Source organism: Trichechus manatus, unplaced genomic scaffold (genome assembly GCF_000243295.1).
Source record: "Trichechus manatus latirostris isolate Lorelei unplaced genomic scaffold, TriManLat1.0 scaffold00139, whole genome shotgun sequence".
NCBI classification, from domain to species: Eukaryota; Metazoa; Chordata; class Mammalia; order Sirenia; family Trichechidae; genus Trichechus; species Trichechus manatus.
Window position 1 is genome coordinate 2,988,029 of NW_004444075.1, and position 23,764 is coordinate 3,011,792.

Genomic DNA, 23,764 nt, shown 5'->3' on the forward strand with positions numbered 1-23,764 from the left:
ATCTTTGGCTATGTGTATTTTCACCAAAAAAAAAAAGGTTGAGAAGTTAGAGGGTTGATATGTTGTGGGGTTGTTAAGCAATGTCATAAAACAATATGTGTACTTCTGTTTCATGAGAAACTATTTGTTCTGTAAGCCTTCACCTGAAGTACAATAAAAAAAGAAGAAAAAAAAAAGGATACTATATAATAACTAAGTATGATCTATTCCAGGAACATCAGGTTGGTTTTTAACATTGCAAAGTCAATAAATGTAATTAACCATCTTAAAAAAAAAAAAAAAAAGAATTATGAAAAACCTGGAGGAAGTGACATCTAAGCTGAGACCTAAAGGGTAAAAGGAGTTAAGCAGGCTAGATAGCAAAAAGGTAGTGGTGAATAGTGAAAACGCAGAGGGTGGTGGTCCAGGCAGAAGAGAAGGAATGCATGGAGATCTAACAGAAAGAGGGCTTAAAAAAAAAAAAATAAGTGTGGCTGCATGCACAATTAGGGCTGGGAGCTATCGATAGCAAGGGACAGGGACCAGATAATAAAGGGGCTTGGTCATTCATTCATTCACCCCAAATTTATTGATACATGTGCCCATGATTATTTTAGTGCTGGATTTATAATGGTGAGCAAGGTAGAAGCAGTGTCTGCCTTTGCTAAGCTTAAATTTTAGCTAGGAAGACAAATAAACCAAACCAAACCATACCCGTTGCTATCGAATCCATTCTCACTCATGCGACCCTATAGGACAGAGTAGAACTTAGAACTGCCCCCACAGGGTTTCCAAGGCTGTAAAATCTTTACAGGAGCAGACTGCCACATCTTTCTCCCGTGGAGTGGCCTGTGGGTTCAAACCACCGACCTTTCAGTTAACAGCTGAGCGCTTAACCACTGTGCCACTAGGGCTCCCAGAAGACAAATGGGTAACAACAATAAAAGATGATAAGTACTGTGAGAGAGGAAGTAAGAATACATAGCTGGTACACTCAATCTAATTTAGAAAGGCTTAAGTATACATTTGTGGTCAAAATGATTATTTAGTTGAACCTGAAGAGTGAGTAGAATTAACACAGGGAACCAGAGGAAGAAGAGAGTTCTAGCAAAAGGAATGGCGTGTGAGAAGGCCTGGAGGTGAAAGAGTAGTATTTGGTTAAATGAAAGACATTAATTAAGACTGGTTTGGGAGGGAGTAGATGACACAGAAGAGGTAGATTGAGACCAGTCACTAAAGGCTTTGTTAACTCCTCCAAATGCATGCTTCATTCTAAGGCATGGGAAGCCATTCCAGGGATAGCACTTTATAGTGGATCCCCTTGCTTGAAATTTGATTCTAGTCTTGCGCCATCCATGAAAGTCAGTTTCAGGTGAATTACAGATTTAAATATGATAGGCAATCAACAAATCATCTAGAAGATAACTCAGGAGAATATCATTATGTCCTGGAGATAAGCGAAGTTTTCTCAACACAACTCAAAAAAGACTAACGATAAAGAAAATGATTGATAAATTTGACTAGATTAAAATTAAGAATTTCTATCCATTAAGCCCTGGAGGTGAAGTGGTTAAGAGCTCAGCTGCTAACCAAAAGGTCGGCAGTTTGAATCCACCAGCGGCTCCTTGAAAGCCCTGTGGGGCAGTTCTACTTTGTCCTATAGGGTCGCTGTAAGTCGGAATTGACCCAACAGCAAAGGATTTGTTTTTGTTTTTTTTTTTTTTGAAAGAGGTCAAAAGGGAACCCAGAGTGGGAGATCATATTTGCAACATATATATTTGACAAAGGGCTCACATTCAGAATATATAAAGAGCGTCTAGAAATCAACAGAAAAAATGCTGACAATGCAATAAAGAAATGAACAAGAACTTAAACAGGGATTTCACAAACTAGAATATCCAAAAGACCAATAATCACGTGAAAACATGTTTAAACTCAGTAGTAACCAGGGAAATACAGATTGCTGCTGTTCTTGCTAAAGTTTAGTAGTTGTTCTTGAATAAAAACACTTTTCAGTTTTTTATTTGCCAGAACCCTGAAATGATTGTTTTTGACATGTGTTTTCAGTTTTATTATTGCTTTTTAGGTACAGGATTTTCTGAGTTCCTCACTCAGCCATTCCAGAAGTTGTTATCCCCATTTTAAAGGTGGGGAAATTAAGGCTGGAGAGGCTGTGTATGTTGCCCAAGCTCATACAGCCAGGCAATGGTGCAGCCAAGGTCAGGTTTGGACAATCTTCACTGATAGAATCTTTATCTACTTCGGATAACATAGAGTCTATTCTCCCCAGCGCTTCCGTCATTTTTGGGCAATAAAAGACAATTAGAGGCATTATTTATATTATTATTTATTATTATTATTATTTTATATATTTTTTCACAGATAAAATATTCCATAGGATTTTTCCTGCTACTTCCCAGTTCCCTTTAGGAAGAAGGGTAGAGAATCAGACCATGTACAACATATCATACCTGATGAAATGAAAATTGTAATAAATAGAAAGTGGCTAGTTTTTGTTTGTTTGTTTACTACATGAGATCCTCCAACATGAGAACATCTTGGAGTCTATTTAGTGCGTCTATCTAAGGAGTCCTGGTGGCACAGTAGTTAAGCACTCAGCTGCTAACCGAAAGGTCAGCAGTTCGAACCCATCAACCACTCCGTGGGAGAAAGATGTGGCAGTCTGCTCCCTTAAAGATTACAGCCTTGGAAACCCTTTTGGGCAGTTCTACCCTGCCCTATAGGTTCGCTACGAGTTGGAATTGACTCATTTGTAATGGGTACTAACAATCTACTGCAAATTTGAAATATCCTCAAATACAAAATGAAGTATGTGTTTAAAAATTAACACTAGTTTGGATTATTTTTGTAATACAGTTTCAAGTGCTATTTTTATGACCATAGGATTAATCTAAACGTTGACAGAAATGTAGGTATTACTACTAAATTACATTTTTCTCTGTGGTTTGAAATGACATTTCCATTCTCCTATGTCTGCAGTTTCTTTTGCAGTAGGTATCTCTACTGTTAGCAGAGGAGAGTATAGTTACCTGAAGCAAACACTGACCTCTGTTGTGTCCAGGATGACTCTTGCAGAAGAGAGGAACTCTGTGGTGATTGTCTCTGTTGCAGATGTATGTATGAAAACTAAGTATCTCTCCTTAATCCTGACCTATACTCTCCAAATCCCCTTCCTCAGTGGTAATCACTGCACCATTTTGAAAAATATTTTTTAAATTTAGGAAGGAATTCATAGATGCCTTTTTGGATAGCAGACAATATACTTGTTTGACACCATTAAGAAAGAATTAAGTATGTAAATCTAAAAGGAACATAGAATGGTTTACTGTGGAGAAAATGAGATTGCTAAATTTTATTTGTATTTAATATAGGAACCTTGAATACCATATGGCTAAAAAAATTGTATTTACAAAAAGAATATTAAAACTGATACTTTAGTAATAAAACCTGACTAGCCCAGTAAAAAGCTGGTACACGAATCAGGAGGTAATTAAGTTTTAGTAACTGTCATTTTTTTGAGGGACTTCTATGTCTGAGGTACTGTGGAAGATCTTTATATATGTTACTTATAACCTGCATTGCATCCTATAAAGTAGGTATTATTTTATAGATGAAAAAACTAAAGTGAAAAGAAAGTAACTTGTCCGGTAATTAATGGAACTGGATTCAAATTCAGGTCTCTGGATGGCTCCAAAACCTTCGACCTTGCCTGTAAGGCCATGTAAAATTATAAAGTACTGTATAAATATTAGCACTAGAGGGGGTTTTGGAGGGAAAATTCGACAACATGTATCAAATTTAAAATGTTCATATCCTTTGTCTCAGAAATCCCAATTCTGGGAATTTAGCCTAAGGATATAATCAGGCAAATATGGAAGTTCAGAACGCAGACTCTGCATCTAGATTGTCATGGTTCAAATGGCAGCTTCTTCGCTTCCTGGCTTGTGAACTTGAGCAAGTTACTTCTCTATGCCTCACTTTCCTTATCTGTAAAATACTAATGATAAGATTACTTATGTCATAGGCTTGTTTTGGGGATTAAATTAGCTAGTATATTTAAAGTATTCAGGATGAATAGTAAGTGTATAATAGTAAGTGTTCAATAAGTAATTGTTCCAAGGATGTTCAGTGTACTATTGCTTTATAAAAGTGTAATGTTGTAAACAACTAAAATATCCATCAATAAGAGCCTGATTAAATACTTTATTATGTGTGTCTATAATACAATAGGAAACCCTGGTGGTGTAGTAGTTAAGAGCTACGGCTGCTAACCAAAAGGTCGGCAGTTTGAATCTACCAGGTGCTCTTTGGAAACCCTATGGAAGCAGTTCTACTCTGTCCTGTTGGGTCACTATGAGTCGGAATCAACTCTATGGCAACGTTTTTTTTAATAGTACAATATTCTGTAGCCTTTGAAAGGAGAATATATTCACTGATATAAAATGATGTCCAAATCATATTGTTGAGTGAAAAAAAGTTGCAAAACTTCCCCTTTAACCTATATTATCTATGTAAAATGAGAAATGGAAGGAGAGAGGGAGGAAAGGAGGGAGGGAAAAAAGGAAAGAAGAAAATAAGAAAGGATAGAAAGAAGGAAGATCTTTCCCTCTCTCTACCTAAAAAAAAAAAAAAAGAATGAGCAAACCTTGGAATGATGGTCTCCAAAATATAAATCATGCTTATCTCTGGGTGCTGGGAGTTGGAGGGCTCTTTGTTTTTCCTTTCTTTATTCTTTGAATTTTTTATAGTAAATACGTATTTGAAAAGAATAAGCAATAGAAGAACTAATAGGAATATATAAATAAAACATTAAACAATTGTCTCATGATTTCATTTCTTGAAATTGGAAGCATAGTCTCTACAATATGCTGTCACATTTCCTTATGTTACATATTTACAGAGCCACACTACTGACACACGTTTGCCGGAAACTTCTGGATCAATAAGAAAATATTGGGGGACACATTTAAAAATGGAATATAGAATGTTTAAGAAGTATAATTTTGGTGTTATGTTTAAAATATGCTTCAGTGTGTATCAGCTAGCGATTCAGTTTATGGTTATAAGAAACTTAAGTATGATAATAGATCTATATCATGACTGATATTTTTAAACAAACAGCCTGACTATATGCATTCAGAGTTGCCTTTGGGAGTACTCAGATTTGATAGTGAAACCGTCATTGCTCAAAATCTTTTCAGAATTTTATATTGAAAATGCTTATAGGCCTTGAGGCTACATCTTGTAAACGTTAACAGTTATGTAAAAAAAAATATATATATATATATCCTGAGGGTAAATTGTCGAAAATTATTTACAGATGAGTCTGGCATCTAATCTAGCGCGTTTGATCAAGAGTAAATACACGAAGTCTGTTGACTGAAGAAAATTTGGTAGTCAAGCTGAGTAATATTATCTGGAAAAATGTGGTGTAATTTTGAAGTAGTCTCATTATATATATAATATTCATAAAGTAAAGACGTTTTCAAAAACAGTTGTTCTTTAAAATAAGTCATCCCAAGAAATACTTTTAAGGTGAAACTTTTTTAGATACACAGATGTTGTGCTTTTTAAATTTTTTTATGTATTTTTATTGTATTTCTATTTTTTAAATGTAAATAATGTATAGTAATATTTCATATCCTGACAAAGGAAGAAGAATGAAATATTTACTGTATTGCAGTCAGATTGTTTCTTAACAAATAGATATTTTAAATTCTTTCATGAAAAGTGAAAACACTAGAAACTATTAAGACATAATGGCATTCCATACATAAATTAGATTTACATGTAGCAAAAATGTATTAGTAAAACTACCAGGCATGTTTACTTTGAGTAAAATATTTTTTTTCTTATTTTTAGAGTAATGAAGAATATTTAAATTCTGTTGTTAAGATGATTAAAAAGAAGTAAGTACTGTCTGATAAATTTTAAAATTAACTGTTCTTTCATATTCTTAGCCTAATTTTTCTATCCAGTTGCATTATTATTTTACTAGCAATCATATTCTTTTCAATGAGTATAGCTGTGCAAAAAGAACCTGTAGTTCTTTCTGAGCTGTGATCAAGTATAGCTTAGACTTTCCACAAATTCATAGGTTATCCACCTATTAGAAACCAGTTTTTTCATGTTATGATTGTTATAATGTCTATCCTCCACGAAATCCATTGCCTCTGAGAGATGCCTGCTAAATTATTTTGAAATTTTTCTTCTGTTACTTAACTGTAGGAAGTTACTTTACCACTTCTGCTTACATTCTCCCTTTGCTCAGTGCAGCCCAGGGGAGGTGAGATGCAAACACGTAGTGAAGAGTTAATATGAAATTATTTATCAACTAAGATGCTGTGGATGCATATGGAGCACGCTCAGTTTTCCAAAAACTTATGTTCAAACATACATAAAGGGCCCAGCCTTCCAAATCCTGTGTTCAAGAGGGTGATATTAATTGTCAAAAATAAATCACAGCAAGAAGGCAGTGTTATCCAAGTGGTTTGGTAAGGCAATACGAGAACAGATAGAGGACAAAGTATTTAACTCTACCTGTAGATGTCATGAAGGGCTTTCTGGAAGAGGTAATATTTGAGCTGCACCTAAAAGTTATATGTAGTCATTCACCAGGCAGACAAGAGGAGAAAAGGCATGCCAGGCAAACAGAATTGCTTGGGAAGGCAGAGAGGCAAAAAGGGGAGTGTAGTGAGTTGAATGGTGGCCCCCAGCAAGGTATGTCCCCATGTCCTAATTCCCAGAACCTGGAAATGTTACCTTACTTAGAAAATGGGTCTTTGCAGATGTCTTGAGATTAAGAAGATTATCCTGTATTATCAGGGTGGGCCCTAAATCAATGGCCAAAACCAAAAACCACACCGGTTGTATTGACTTGATTCCGACTCATAGTGACCCCACGCATTATAGAATAGAACTGCCCTCCGTAGAGTTTTCAGTGGCAGATTTGTAGGAAATAGATCCAAAAAATCACCTTCCCAGGAGCCTCTGGGTGAATTCAAATGACAGCCTTTAAGTTAGTAGACAAGCACTGAACTATTTGTGCCACCCAGGGACTCCTAATCCAGTGATAAGTGTCCTTATAAGAGACATGGGAGAGATTTGACAACAGAAGAGGAAAAAGTGATGAGACCATGGGCAGAGATTGCTGTGATGCAGCCACAGTCAAGGAATGCCAACAGCTACCAGAGGCTGGAAGAGGCAAAGAATAATATGTCCCCTGTGATTGCAGAAGTTAGCATGACCCTACCAGAAGCTAGCTGGCATGCGAGCCTGGGAGTGTGGTTTGCAGTCTTCCAGCCCCCTACAATAATAGCAGAGCAGAAGTGTGAGAATGTAGGCTAAGAGCAAATAGGCAATCAGCAGAGAAGGGATCGAGTTACCCCACTGAACATGTGGTCAATCTCAGTATCACTTAAAGTTAGACAATCAAGCATTTCGTGCCTCCTGTTATGATGCAAATGAAATACATACTAACTATAGGAATTCTTGCCCTACCCCACCCCTCAAAAAAAAAAAAAAAAAAAATTGAACCTGAATCTTACCAGGCATTTAAAGCTAAATTCCAGTTTGCAGGATACACAGGGAGTAGAGGAAGCAATTTGAAGCAAACCACCAGAATGTGGGACATGCTATAGGACAACTGATCCAATTTCTTCAACAAGACTAAAGAAAAAGGTGACTAGTCTAGACAATAAGTTTAAAAGAGAAGAAATAAAACAACTATTACTATTAGTGTATCTTGTTTGGATCCTCATTTGAACCCTCTCCTCCCAATTTATAATTTTTAGACACGGGGAAATTTGAGTATCAACTGAGTATTATGTAATTAAGTAGTCCCCGGGTGGTGCAAATGGTTAAACACTCAGCTACTGAAAGGTTGGTGGTTCCAATCCATCCAGAGATGCCTAGGAAAAAAGGCCTGGTGATCTGCTTCTGAAAGAGCACAGCCATTGGAAACCTGTATGGAGCACATTTCTATTCTGACACACACGGGGTCACCATGAGTCCAAATCAATGGACAGCAACTTTTTTTTTTTAACATGATTAAATAGTTGTTTTTAGTTTTATAAGATGTGATAATGACATTTTGGTTATCTAAATAATGTCCTTTTATGATACACTGAAGTATTTAAGGGTGAAATGATACAGTATCTAGAATTTGTTTTAAATTATTTCTGAAAAAACCTGGGCCACATAGGTGAAACAACTGTGGCAAAAAAGGAATGGTTGTTGAAACCAAGTGATTTGGAGTTTGTTGCATTTCTACTTTTATGCATGTTTCATAATTTTCATAATAAAAATTTAAATAATTGTAGACTGCTTTTTCAATAGCTTAACTGAGAGAAAAGTCAAAACATGCTAACTTAAGGGAAAAATAGTGTCTAAGGAGGTTTCAAGATGGGAGAAACTTGAATATTTTTAGTAGTGGTTAAGAGCTTGGCTCTTAACCAAATGGTGGGCAGTTGGAGTCCACCAGCCAATCCTTGGAAATCCTATGGGACAGTTCTACTCTGTCCTGTAGGGTTGCTATGAGTCAGAATCAACTCGGTGGCAATGGGCTTGGGCTTGGCCAGTAGAGAGGAGGAGCCATGGTGGTGCAGTGGTTAAGTGTTCACCTGGAACCAAAAGGTTGGCAGTTTGATTCCATCAGCCACTCACTGAAAACCCTATGGGGCAGATCTGCTCTGTTCTGTAGGGTCGCTATGAGTCGGAATTGACCTGATGGCAATGGGTTTGGGTTTCTTGTTTGTTTGTTTTAGTAGAGAGGGAAGAAGCTGATGGAACAAGGTCTGTGAGGGAATTAGATGCAAGGTACAGAGAGAACAAGGAGCTTTTGACAGGACTAAAATTACAGACCTCATTAAAATGTTAAAAGACCTCTTTAAAGTGTTAAAAAGCAAAAAAAAGTCACATTGATGACTAACATGCATCTGACCCAAGCCATGGTAGTTTCAGTTGTCGCATATGCATGTGAAAACTGGACAAAGAATAAGGAAGACCGAAGAAGAATTGATGCATTTGAATTATGGTGTTAGTGAAAAATATTGAATATACAGTGAACTGCCAGAAAAACAAACAAATTTGTCTAGGAAGAAGTACAGCCAGACTGCTTCTTAGAAGCAAGGATGGTGAGACTTAGTCTCACTTACTTTGGGCATGTTATCAGGAGGTATCAGTCCCTGGTGAAGGACATCATGCTTGGTAAAGTAGAGGGTCAGTGAAAAAGAGGAAGACCTTCAATGAGATGGATTGACACAGTGGCTGCAACAATGGGCTCAAACATTAGCAAATATTGTCAGGATGGCACAGGCCTGGGCAGTGTTTCCTTCTGTTGTACGTAGGGTCACTGTGAGAACAACAAGATTACAGAAAAGAGATAAGAAGCAGTGAAAGAGTAGTAAAATTAATTTGTTCAGGGAATGAGAGTGAAATGAATGAGTCCCCTCAAGGGTTTCTTTTTTCTCTGTGAAGTAGATAAGATCATATGCTGAGAATAAGGGTTTTTTGGCAGTAAAGGAACTTGAAGACAGTCATGAAGGCTTGTAATGGATGATGAATGTAAAGTGAGAGGGGGTTGGCCAAGATGAAATAAAACATTATATGTAAGTCTAGTTCTCCCCCAAAAAGATTCCCCAGAAAAGGTTGCCTTATATTGAGTCCTTAAAATCTTTTCATATTCCAGGATACCTCTCAGGTATTTATGATGAGTGATACTATTCGGGGAAGATACATTAGCCTGAAATGACCTCAATCTATGCTACTTCAGTATCCTTATAGAAGATTCTTAACAGAATCAGTTAAAAAGAAGGCAGAGGTTTACAAATGATTCCTGGGGATATGATCTAATAATTAAAACCCTTTTGAAGATCACTTTAAAAAATATATGGGTTACTTGTGGCAATCACAAGTGAAAATAAAAATTGCTTAATGTATGAGAATACTTGTGATTTGCTATAAAATTTTCAGAGGGAATGTCACTGATTTCAGAAATTGCTGTATTTAGATTGAAGATCAAGTGCACTGCAAAATAGATAACTCAAAAAGTGATTTTAGTGATGATAATGGTATTGATGTTAACAGTACAGATGAAGAGTTAGCTTAAAATTGTTCTATTATTTGCTAGAGAGGAAAATAGAAATAATTTAAAATGAACATGTTATAGAATATTCAATTTAAGTATGTGATTGTATCTAACTTTTTCATTTGCATACCTAAATTTTATATATTTAATTTGGCCAAAAATCCTTTCTCTAGGTCTTCTCTTTGGAATAACGAGGGATGGTTCTACATTTGGATTGGCCCTAAATTTGAGAATACATGGTAATTTTAAAGGACTCAACTATAGTTATATATAACCTGTGGTGAAATGAGTTCCTTTATACGGCCTTTAGCTTGGTTCTTTCCCCCTAAATCCTGAGGTGTTACCTTTGCCCTATTTTCTACCCCAGAGGGTTTGTTACGTTTTCTAAGTAAGCTGTAAACAAGGATGGTTTGATGCTTTTTGCCTGGCCCTGGGCTGCAGCCTGCCCTGTGATAGGTATGCACCTTGTAGGGATTGATCAATAGACCATGTGAATGAAGTTACTGTGGACTCTGTAAATGAGGTGACTATTGCCTGCTCTGCAAATGAAGTGTCTGTGGCCTATGGAGAGGGGATTGGTTAGCTTGTGACCCCTGGTGGGGCATCCCTTGAAATTGACAAGGAGTTTTATATACAAGCAGGCAGCCCCACAGAGGTTTAGCAGACAGAAAGAAGCAGGAAGAGAAGCAGCAGGAAGCAGCAGCAGCAGAGAGAGAGAGAGAGAAGGCAAGGAATCTCTTAAAAGAGCTGTAACACGGCCTGTCCTGATGGGGCTGAGAGGAGCCAGTCCTCAGGGAGCTGAAAGGAGGCTTGCATGGCCCAGAGGAGCTGAGAGAGCTGTCCTGCACGGAATAAGGGAGATTTTGCGTGCTTCCTGATCCTGATCCCGAGTCGTACCCCATTATTTCCTTAATAAGCCACTTAATTGCAAGTACAGTTCATGGGTTCTGTGAGAAGTTGCAGCAAATAACCAAATCCAAATGGGGGCGGGAAGAGTGCTAAGGAGAGGGAGAGTGGCCCGTGTCAGAGATGGAGTGGTGCAGCACTTTGGAGAATGTGGAACTCTGAGATATATTTGACCTCTGCCTCATAGGAATTGGTTTTGTGCTGATTCTTATATTTGAAATTATTCGTACAATAACCATATATGAAACTATGTACTTTATGTAAATCTGTGTAGCTGTAAAGGAGCCCTGGTGGCACAGTGGTTAAAGTGCTCGGGTAATAACTGAAAGGTTGGGGATTCGAACTCACTAGCCACTCCGAAGGAGAAAGATGTGGCAGTCTGCTTCTGTAAACATTTCAGCCCTGGAACCTCTATGGGGCAGTTCTGCTCTGTCCGGTAGGGTCGCTATGAGTCAGAATCGACTCGATGGCAGTGTCATGACGTATCTCTGAGAGTTCCGTTTATGTGAAGTTTTTGCCAGTGTTACGTCCTGTGGCACATCCGTTTTCTCACAATCCCTTTCGTCATTTAAGCTGCTAAGTCCACTTTCACCAAGTGCCTGTGGTGTGTGTCTGGAGCCTCTTGAACAGCAGCATTGTCAACACTCCCATGGTCAGCTGCCTCCCAAGCACATCCAGTTTCACTTCCAGCATTACCACTTTCGTCTCTTGTTTCATCCCTCTTTTGATTATCCATTTTTGTAAAATGTGGCGTGGGTTTGTTTATCACTGGGAGACAAGAAGGCAACACAACTACACACTTTACTGTCTGTGAGTGAAGTTAATAACAGATGCACAGTTAGCAATCACCAGCAGACATAGAAAGAAGTACTGTGATTAGTCACTGATTGTGATGATGTGCATCTGTTATTTATGCAGTGATTTACGGACTGGAGCTAGCAGTGAAGTTTGTAGTTTATGTAATTATTCACAGTGAAGTTACCACAGTGACTAAAATTTAAACAATGTTGTTGGGGGACTGATATGATACTATTTAAATCACTGTGACTGAAATTTGTGCCTATTGGAATCATGCAAAGGGAGGACTGCCTGCTTTGCACATAATTGAGATCTTGCATATTTAACTCTTATGTCCTGCTTTTTCACCTAATAGTATAAGACAGATATTTCCTTGAGACTATAACATTTTGATAAATAATGTAATACCTAAATTTAAATCTCATTTAAAGTTATATTATTTATCTCTAAACGAAGGCATTTAAAATGCTCTGCTTAGTCTCCCATCCTGTACCGTGATGGTACAGGAGGTTTATATTCAGCCTTATGAACAGTATTTTATATATTGTGATGATGTCCTCTTGGTCTGTAAATAATAACTTTTAAAAATAAAGCTGCTAAAGTATACATAGTTCTTCTGTGACTGTGGACAAGGGTTAGACTTAATCCTTGCTTGCTGAGGTAGTCCACTTTCAGGAGCCACATTGCTATTTAGTAGGACTCTTATTAAACTCAAAATTATGCATTTAAAAATGACCTAATGTTCTTGTTCTCTTGCAGTTAGTTACTATATCATCATAACCCATTAACTCCATTATTTTGGATCTGTCAGAGTACATATCTAATTAAAAACTTTCTCAAAAAATTCAGAGTACCTATAATTTTTATGAGAGGAAATTAATTGATATATTATATTTTAATGGTTTTATATGCCTGTCTTTAATTTATAAGAGAAATACTTTGGCTAAAAAGTATTAGTTTTATAATGTTGATATTATATATTAGCATGTAGAATAATTCAAATCAAAATATTTTGTGGACATGGATAGGGGAATTCTTTTAAAGCATTTCTGTTACTTTGGTAAATCAAATAGTCAATTACAAGCCTCCATTGAACTTCTGTTTATAGATTCAAAAGGCAAGTGATGTCCGGATCCTTAGAGGTCATTTCAATACCAACCTTTTTTTATCCCAACATGTTAAATGGCAAGCAAACAACTGAGGAATCACCAAATAGCATGAGGTATGACATATTAGCAAATAATATCCTTAAATAACAAACTTCATCTGGGGAAATATAGGAATCGGCATCTAATAGATACTATTTCAAATACAGTAGTGTGCTGAAGCCAGCTCCTGCTGCCTTATAAGAGCTGATTGTGTGCATTGCTTCCCATCTCTGTCTTCAGTGATACCGGGTTCATAGCATGAAATTGGCCATCGTAGGAGGATTTGCACCATGGAAATGGACAGAAGTTACAAATCAGGGCCTTACCCCCACCCTGGAGAGCCAGTCGTTAAACATTGACCAGCACACCACTGATAATCTATATTCACATGTATACTGACAACAGTTAGCAAAGGCACAATGAAAGAAAAAACAAAAAAACTTTGGATTATGAATCATTACACCTGTATTCTAGTCCCAGCTTTTCAGTTCGCTGCTCATTGTAAGCAGATAACTTAGCCTTTTTTTTTTTCCCCTTAGTTTCCTCAACTTTCCAGTGTGTATAATAAAATCTACATTATGTATCTGGAAAAGCCCTTGTGATAATAAAATATGATAGTATTTATGAAAGAACTTTGAAGAATTAAAAGCTCTATACACATACAAAGAATTATTATTGTTTGGTTGTAAATGTGGTAGATTTATGAGGAATGTAATAATTTGATTCCTTAAAATACTGTGAGAAAGACATGCCAGATTGCAGGAAAAAAAGGTCTTACCCGAGGAAACCTTCTACCTTTGTTTTGTTTTTAAATTTTGAGTGGCATGTCAGAATCTAGAGCTCTCCTGAAGGAGTTTTGTTATGTTTTTAATTAATGGCTTCACATTATACCCTGTTCTTTGAGTCATAGCTGTGAGTCATCCAAAACTCTGCTTTTTCCTTCAGCCCTTTATATGTCTATCATCAGTCCTTTTTTTTGGCGAGTGGGCAGTGGTGTTCAGGTTGTATATTTGAGTTTGTTGTTGTTGGTTTCCATCAAGTTGATTCCAACTCATGGCGACCCCATATGACAGAGTAGAACGGCCCCATAGGGATTTTTGTTGTTGTTGTTGTTGAGAATATACACAGCAAAACATACACCAGTTCAACCGTTTCTACATGTACCATTTAGTGACACTGATTATGTTCTTTGAGTTGTGCAACAATTCTCACCCTCCTTTTCTGATTTGTTCCTCCCCCATTAAATAAACTTACTGCCCCCTAAGATTCCTATCTAATCTTTTCAGTTGCTAGTGTCAATTTGATCCCATATAGATGGTTCTTAGAAGAGCATAATGTTCAAGGTAGACTTCTTTGTTACTAGTTAAGCTAAACTACTGTTTGATTTTAAGAAGACTTCAGGGGATATTTTTGGTTTAAGGTTTAAAAATTATCTCGGGCAGTAGTTTCAGGGGTTCATCCAACCTTCATGGCACCAGGAAATCTGGAGTCCATGAAATTTGAAATTCTGTTCTGCATTTTTCCCCTTTTGATCAGGATTCTTCTATGGAGTCTTTGATCATAATGTTTAGTAATGGTAACTGGGCACCATCCATTTCTTCTAGTCTCGTGGCAAAGGAAGCAGTTGTTCATGGAGTCTGTTAGCTACACATTCCATCTCCTCCTCCTATTCCTGGCTCTCCTTCTTCCTCTGTTGTTCTAGGTGAACAGTGACCAGTTGTTGTGCCTTGGATGGCTATTTGCAAGCTTTTAAAACCCCAGACACTACGCAAAGAGCTAGGAGGTAGAACAGAAGCACTAAACATGTTATTAGGCCAATTAACTGGGATGTGCCATGACCAGTCCACGGTCTTGGACTTAGTTCAAGCCTTCTTTATTACGGATCTACTTGTTCTCCCTAATTCTAGCCTGAAGGATGGCGCAGGACCAGGTCTGTTATACATAAGGTCACCATGAGTTCGAGCGAACTCAACAGCAGCTAACAACAGTAATCCTAGGCTAGCCTAGCCTGTCCTCCTCCTCTCCATAGTGTAGCCAGGAGAATCTTTTTTCAGATGAGATCAAGTCCAAAGTTCCCCACATGTCATAAAAGACCCTTCATGATCTGGTCTCTGCCAGCCTTGCCATCATCTTCTATCTGGCTTTTTCAATCAGCTCTCTGTGCTCTAAAACTAAAGTAGCAGGTTCTTTCATGTGTCATGCCTTTGCAGATACTGCCCCCTGCATTGAATGCCCTAATTCCTTCTGCTCTCCCTCCCAGCTAATTATAAGATGGTCATTATTGTTAATATCTAACTGTTCTAATTTAATTACTTTTCTGTCTTTCCATACTAGACCATGAGGCCCGGCTGGGCAAGTACTGCATTGTGTATTGATTGTTCTTTGTATCCTCAGGACCTGGCCTACTGTCTAGCTTAGTATTGAATTAGAATTAAGTTTCTTTATACTTTCATTTGAATAAGGCCTAAAATCAGAAATAATATTAAGTTTATTATATAGATTAAAATTTAACTAACCTACATATAAAATAGATTACATTTATCTTCGTTTAGCAATGACCAATTCTGTCCACTGAGTAAAGACAGGGAAACTTTTTTTAGTATAACTTTTTAGTATGAACATATTCGATTTTACTTAATGTAGTGCTTTGTGTTAGTAAACTGTAAGAAAAAAGTTCATGTTTTTAATTACTGAAATATGCTTATAAATAAAAAAATTAAATGACAGAAATTTTGACAGATTTTATTGCTTATCTTTAGTCAGCAAGTCAAACAAGTACTGGATTTTTGTTTTTTGATGCTCTATGCCAAACCTAAGGCCATGTATTATTTACAGGTAAGACCTTGGTACATGTAATTTAAACTAAAGGCATTCTTTTCTTCCTCCCTCTGTTCATTCCTTTGTCATTGTATTCCTCTACCTTACTTTGTACTTAGAATATAAAAAGTATTGATTATATTAAAATGCCAAAGGAAGCTTAAAATTGGGTATATATTCATCCACAAAGAAAATCTCAAATTAGGAAAAAATAAGAGTTGTACTGCCTACATTTCTCTGCCCACAAGTTTATTAGACTCAACAAATATATTTTAAGCACTTATTTTTTGTCAGGCATGGTGTTGAGTTCTGGAGTAACAGTGGAGAAAAAGGTAGGCAACCACCTTTATAAGTTTACATTCTAGTACAGGGGACAGTAACAAAAATTAATAAAATATTAATAGATTGGTATTAATGCTATGAAAAAAATACATAGAATGCTGTGGTAGGCTGAATAGTATCCCTCCCCCCAAGATGTCCATGTCCTAATAGCCAGAACCTGTGAATGTTACCTTCTGTGGCAAAAACGACTTTGCAGATTTGATTAAATTAAGGATCTTGAGATGGGATTATTATCGTGGATTATCTAGGGATACCCAGTGTAATCACAGGGAGAGACAGATAGGGCAAAGGAGACAAAAGATGATGTAAGCTGAGAGAGATTTGAAGATGCTACCCTGCTGGCTTTGAAGATGAAAGGAGCCATGAGCCAGGGAATGCAGAAGGCCTCTAGAGACCAGAAAAGGCAAGGAAACGGATTCTCCACTAGAGCCTCCAGAGGGAGCATGACCTTACTGACACCTTGGTCTTGGCCCAGTGAAACTATTTTGGACTTCTGACCTCCAGGACTGTAAGAGAATAAATCTGTGTTGTTTCAAGTCGTGAAGTCTGTGGTAATTTGTTACAGCAACAACTGGGAACTAATACAGTTGCTACGATAAAGAATAACAGGAATGACCTACTCTATAAAGAAGGCTTTTCTGAGGAGGTGACATGTAAACTGAGATTTATGGAGTGAAAAAGAGAAGAGTTGGATGATGAGAAAGCAAGTGCAAAAGTTTTATAGTAATAAAGAACATCTAGGAACTTGAAAATTAAGATCAGTGTAACAAGAGACAGGCCTGAGATGAATTTGGAAAGACAAAGGTCATGCTTTGTGGGCCAAAGTAAGTAGATTTGATCTTAAGCCAAGTGCTAGAGATGCCGTTGAAGTGCAGCATGTTTTAATTTAATAAATAACAGGAATCAAAAACATCCATCTATTACAAGGAAATTTTTGAAAACTCATTTAAAAAAAAGCAATTTGTTGAATGAAAGGAAAAATTTAAATGAAATTACCAGCTATTGAAAAATTAATGACATTGAGAATACTACATATCAAAACCTGTTAGACATAGTTAAAATTGTACAAGAAAAATCATAGCTTTAAATACTTAAAAAAAGCAGAAAGATTAAAATTAAATTAACTAACCATACAATTCAAAATGTTAGGAAATATAGTAAAACGAAAGAAAAAGGGAAAAAAGACAAATTTAGAAACTAGAAAACAATAAAAATGTAGTAGCATAGATAAATAAAATCAAACGTCTGTTCTTCGAAAACACTAGTAAAATAGGTAAGTCGCTGGCAAGGCTGACCCAAAGAAAGAGAAAATGTCAAGGAAGTTAGAAATGAGAATGAAAGAAAATATATAACAATATATACAAAGGAATATTTTTAAAGCTACGAAAGAATACCATGATTGCCAATAAAAATGAAAGTCTAGCTGAAATGCAGTTTTGTAGGAAAATATATGTTACCTAATTAACAATTAGAGTAAGAAAATATAAATAAAATATTGAAATTACCAAACATTACCAAATATTTGCCACCAAATAAATTTTGGGTCAGTTCTATCAAATCTGCCACAGATAGCTACTTCCTATGTTATTTAAATTATTGCAGAACATAGAAAAAATATCTAAAGATTACTAGTTCATTCTGCAGGGGAAATGTGTCCCTGATAACATACTTTATAAGGATAATACAAAAACTGTAGATCACTTGTACTAATACAAATGAAAACAAATAAATAAAATTGGCAAATTGAATCTAGCAATGTTTAAAAGAGTAAGGCTTATTACAAGAAAATAAGGATGGTTAAACACTAGAAAATCTATTAATATAATAATAGATCAGAGGTTGACAAGTTTTTTCTGTAAAAGGCCAGATAGTAAATATTCAGGCCTTTTAGACCATGTAGTCTTTGTCACAGCTACTCAACTCTGCTTTTGTAATGCAAAAGCAGACATAGATAATATGTAAATGAATGTGCATAGTCATGATCCAATAAAATGTATTTACAAAGAGAGGCCTGCAGATTTGGTCCTGCAGGCAACATTTAATAGATTGAAGGCAAAAGATTATATCAATAGATACTGAAAGGTATGATAAAATTCAGCATCCATTCCTGATTTAAAAGAGAAAACACTTGGTAAATTCAGGATCGAAATAAATTTCAACACCACCATACAAGGAGTTTATCTGAAACCAAAGGCCAACATCTTGTATAATGGTGAAATATAATGGTGCCATTCCCAGTTAAATTAAAAACCAGACTAGCCTTCATTTTTCTGGAAGTCTCAACCAATTCAATTAAACAGGAGTAGAAATATGTCGGAGAGACAGATGCACATAATTACATTTTCAGATAAAACGTTATCTTCTAAGAAAAACTAAGGGCATTAATGTAAGAGCTTCTAAAGCTAGTAAGTAATTTCATTAATGTCAGATTTAAGATAAATATATAAACATAATGCTTTTGCTATATACCATCAGTAACCAGTGAGAAATATGTTTAAAAAAAAAAAGATGCATTCATAATACAAGCAAAGTTTATAAAATGCCTGGGAATGAATTTAACAAGAAATGTGCAAACGCTTATAAAGAAAACTACCACCTTTCTACTGTTTTTCCCTTTTTAAATTTGATTTTTATTATGAAAAATTCCAAACATACAGAATGTGATATCAGATGAGCTTAAAAATGACCCTTAATTGGGGTGATGTGTCACTATGATCTAAGAAGCGTCTCACAAGGCCAGAAGAATGATACGTGTCACAAAGCCCAATACCACTTTGCAGGCGTGGTGATGAAAGGACACAGAAGTACCTGATGGAACACGTGTCCTACACACGTCCAAAGGGGAAGCTTCTCCAACAATAACTGCTTCACTGAGGACATGAAAGATGTACCTGGTGACCACTCAGGCTGAACTTCAGTGTAAGAGAGGGTGGGCTTCAAACCACACTGAGCACTTCTCCTGGGGGAGCCTCCCAGAAGGTCAGAGTTCTGCCCTGCTGCCTGTGTCCTGGACTTGCACTTAAGACTCCCCGGCTGCTTTACTCCAGAAGTGCAAATAAACCTCTGTGCATCATTCAGTTGTGTGGGCTTTCTGCTGTGGGAGGCCCTATGACCAGGAAAACTCTACCCTGCTGGATAAAACGCAGACAAGGTCAGAAAATAATATTATGAACGTAATGTGCTCGCCACCCGGGAAGCTTTCTATGCCACTGACCCGTAAGCTTCACAAGGACAGAACAATTTTTTGCTGATTCCTAGCAACTCTACTGTTGGCACAGGGCCTAATGCACAGTAAAACCAAAAACCAGTTGCTATCGAGTCGATTCTGACTCATAGCGACCCTACAGGACAGAGCAGAACTGCCGCATAGGATTTCCAAGAAGCGCCTGGTGGATTTGAACTGCCGACCTTTTGGTTAGCAGCCGAACTCTTTTTTTTTAATTTACTTATTTTTTTATTGTACTTTAGGTAACAGTTTAGAGAAGAAATTAGCTTCTCATTAAACAGTACATATATTCTATGACATTGGTTAACAACCCCATGACATGTCCACACTCTCCCTTCTCAACCTTGGGTTCCCTATTACCAGCTTTCCTGTCCCCTCCTGCCTTCCAATCGTTGCCCCTGGGCTGGTGTGCACCTTTGGTCTTGTTTTGTTTTATGGGGCTATTTAATCTTTGGCTGAAGGTGAACCTCAGGAGTGACTTCGTAACTGAGCTCAAAGTGTGTCCAGGGGTCTTACTCTCGGGGTTTCACCAGTCTCTGTCAGGCCAGTAAGTCTGGCCTTTTTTTGTGAGTTAGAATTTTGTTCTACATTTTTCTCCAGCTCTGTCTGAGACCCTCTATTGTGATCCCTGTCAGAGCAGTCAGTGGTGGTAGCCAGGCATCATCTAGTTGTACTGGACTCAGTCTGGAGGAGGCTGTGGTAGTTGTGGTCCATTAGTCGTTTGGACTCATCTTTCCCCTGTATCTTTAGTTTCCTTCATTTTCCCTTGCTCCTGAAGGGGTAAGAACATTGGAGTATCTTAGATGGCTGCTAACAGGCTTTTAAGACCCCAGACACTACTCACCAAAGTAGAATATAGAATATTTTCTTTATAAATTCTGTCATGCCAGTTGAGCTAGATGTTCCCCGAGACCAGGATCCCCACAGCCCTCAGCCCAGGAATTTGGTCCCTCAGGGAATTTGGATATGTCTGTGGAGCTTCCATGACCTTGCATTGTACAAGTTGTGCTGGCTTTGCTAGAATTGTGTACTGTCTTACCCTTCACCAGATTTACCACTTATCCATTGTCTATTTAGTGTCCCCCCCCACCCCTCCCCTCCCTCGTAACCATCAAAGATTATTTCTTTTTGTGTGTAAACCTTTTCATGAATTTTTATAGTAGTGGTCTCATACGATGTTTGTCCTTCTGTGGTTGATTTATTTCACTCAGCATAATGCCCTCCGGATTCATCCATGTTGTGAGATGCTTCACAGATTCATCATTGTTCTTTATCTTTGCATAATACTCCATTGTGTGTATGTACCATACTTTGTTTATCCATTCATCTGTCAGTGGGCATCTAGGTTGTTTCTTTTTGCTGTTGTGAACAATGCTGCAGTGAACATGGGTGTGCCTGTGTCTATTCATGTGATGACTCTTATTTCTCTAGGATATGTTCCTAGCAGTGAGATTGCTGGATAATGTGGTATTTCTATTTCCAGCTTTTTAAGGAAGCGCCATATCGTTTTCCAAAATGGTTGTATCATTGTGCATTCCACCAGCAGTGCATCAGAGTTCCGATCTCCCTGCAGCCCCTCCAACATTTGTTACTTTATATTTTTTGATTCATGCCAGTAATGCCGGGATGAGATGGTATCTCATTGTGGTTTTTATTTACATTTCTCTAAGGCTAGTGATCTTGAGCATTTCCTCATGTGTCTGTTAGCCGCTTAAATGTCTTTGGTGAAGTGTCTATTCATTTCCTTTGCCCCATTTTTTAATTGGATTATTTGTCTTTTTATTGTAGAGGTGTTGGATTTTCCTGTAGATTTTAGAGATTAGACCCTTTGTTGGATTTGTAATAGCCTAAAATGTTTTCCCAGTCTGTAGGTTCTCTTTTTACTCTTTTGGTGAAGTCTTTTGATGAGCATAAGTGTTTAATTTTTAGAACATCCCAGTTGTCTAACTTATCTTCTGGAGTTTGTGAGTTGTTGGTTATGGTTTGTATCCTGTTAATGCTGTGTATTAGGGCCTCTAGTGTTGATACTGTTTTTTCTTCCATGATCTTTATAGGTTTTGGCTTTATATTTAGGTCTTTGATCCCTTTTGATTTAGTTTTTGTGTATGGAGTGAGGTATGGCTCCTGTTTCATTTTTTTGCAGATGGACATCCAGTTTTACCAGCACCATTTGTTAAAAAGACCGTCTGTTCCACATTTGGTGGACTTTGGACCCTTGTCAAAGATCAGGTGACCATAGCTGGATGGATTTACATCTTGGGTTTCAATTCTGTTCCATTGGTCAGTGTGTTTGTCGTCGTACCAGTACCAGGCTATTTTGACTACCGTAGCTGTATACTAGGTTCTGAGGTCAGGTAGTGCGAGTCCTCCTACTTTATTCTTCTTTACTTATCCAAGGCTTTCTCCCTTTCCATATAAAGTTAATGATTAGTTTTGGTTAGTTTTCCCATCTCTTTAAAGAATGTTGTTGGTATTTGGATGAGGATTGCATTGTATTTGTAGATTGCTTTGAGTAGAGTTGTCATTTTCACAATGTTGAGTCTACCTATCCGTGAGCATGGTATGTTTTTCTGTTTATGTAGATCTCATTTGGTTTCTTGCAGTAGTGTTTTGTAGTTTTCTTTGTATAGGTCTTTTACATCCCTGGTTAGATTTCTTCCTAAGTATTTTATTTTTTTAGGGGCTATTATAAACAGTATTGTTTTCCTGATTTCCTTTTCATCTTTCTGTTTATTGGTGTATAGGAATCCAAATGATTTTTGTATGTTTATCTTGTATCCTGTTACTCTGCTGAATCTTTCTATTAGTTCCAGTAGTTTTCTCATGGAGTCTTTTGGGTTTTCTATGGATAGTATCATATCATCTGCAAATAGGGACAGTTTTACTTCTTCATTACCAGTTTGGTTGCCCTTTATTTCTTTTTCTTGCCTTACGGCTCTAGCTAGGACTTCCAGCACAGAGTTAAATAGGAGTGGTGATAAAGGGCATCCTTGTCTTGTTCCTGTTCTCAAGAGGAATGTTTTCAGCCTCTCTGCATTAAGAATGATGCTGGCTGTTGGTTTTTTATAGATGCCCTTTATTATGGTTGAGGAATTTCCCTTCTATACCTATTTTATTGAGAGTTTTTTTTTATCAGGGACGGGTGTTAGACTTTGTTAAATGCATTTTCTGCGTCGATTGAGATGATCATGTGATTCTTTTCCTTCCTTTTATTTATGTGGTGGATTAGGTTGATTGATTTTCTAGTGTTGAACCATCCTTGCATACCTGGTATGAATCCTACTTGGTTGTGGTGTATTTTTTTGATATGATGCTGAATTCTATTGGCTAGAATCTTGTTGAGAATTTTTGTGTCAATATTCATGAGAGATATTTGTCCGTAATTTTCTTTTTTTGTGATATCTTTTCCTGGTTTTGGTATCAAGGTTATGCTGTCTTCATAGAATGAATTCGGAAGTATTGCTTCCTTTACTATGTTCTGAAATAGTTTGAGTAGTACTGGTATAAGCTCTTCTCTGAATGTTTGGTAGAATTCTCCAGTGAGGCCATCTGGGTGGGCCAGGGCTTTTTTGTTGGGAGTTTTTTTTTTTATTATTATTACTTTTCAATCTCTTATTATTGGTCTGTTCAGATTTTCAACATCATTTTGTGTTAGTTTGAATAGGTAATGTGTTTCTAGAAATTTATCCATTTCCTCTAGGTTTTCAGATTTGTTGGAGTATACTTTTTCATAATACTCTGTCATGATCCTTTTTATTTCAGTTAGTTCTGTTGTAATATCCCCCATTTCATTTCTTATTTGGGTTATTTGCATCCTTTCCTGTTTTTCTTTCATCAGTTTGGCCAGTGGCTTGTCGATTTTGTCGATCTTTTCAAAGAACCAACTTTTGGTTTTGTTGATTCTTTCTATTGTTTTTCTATTCTCTATTTCATTTATTTCTGCTCTCATCTTTATTATTTCCTTTTTTTCTGGTGGCTGTGGGCTTCTTTTGCTGTTCTCTTTCTGTTTGTTCCGGTTGTGTAGCTAATGTATTGATGTTGTCCCTTTCTTCTTTTTTGATGTGTACATATATTGCTGTAAATTGACCTCTCAGCACTGCCTTTGCTGTGTCCCAAAAGTTTTGGTATAATGTGTTTTCATTCTCATTTGATTCTAGGAATTTCTTGACTCTATCTCTGATTTCTTCTATTACCCAGTAGTTTTTAAGCACAGTGTTATTCATTTTCGATGTAATTTTTTTTTTCCTTGCTCTTCCTGTTGTTAATTTCTACTTTGATAGCATTGTGGTCAGAGAAGATACTTTGTATTATTTCAATGTTTTCAATTTTGTTGAGGGTTGCTTTGTGGCCTAAGATGCGGTCTATTCTGGAGAATGTTCCATGTGCATTGGAAAAGAATGTGTAGTTTGCAGCTGTTGGGTGGAGTGTTCTATGTATGTC

The 23,764-nt window shown here is 36.9% G+C and overlaps 1 protein-coding gene across 1 annotated transcript in view; it reads left to right on the top strand.

Moving 5' to 3' along the window:
- The window catches only part of MGAT4D (MGAT4 family member D), a 65,440-nt gene that overhangs the window by 25,155 nt on the left and 16,521 nt on the right, over positions 1-23,764 (top strand). The window contains exons 4-7 of the mRNA XM_023739734.1: positions 2,980-3,113; positions 5,863-5,909; positions 12,900-13,013; positions 15,699-15,774. Coding sequence (XP_023595502.1) covers positions 2,980-3,113; positions 5,863-5,909; positions 12,900-13,013; positions 15,699-15,774 — 371 coding nt within the window. The remainder of the gene's footprint in view (positions 1-2,979; positions 3,114-5,862; positions 5,910-12,899; positions 13,014-15,698; positions 15,775-23,764) is intronic.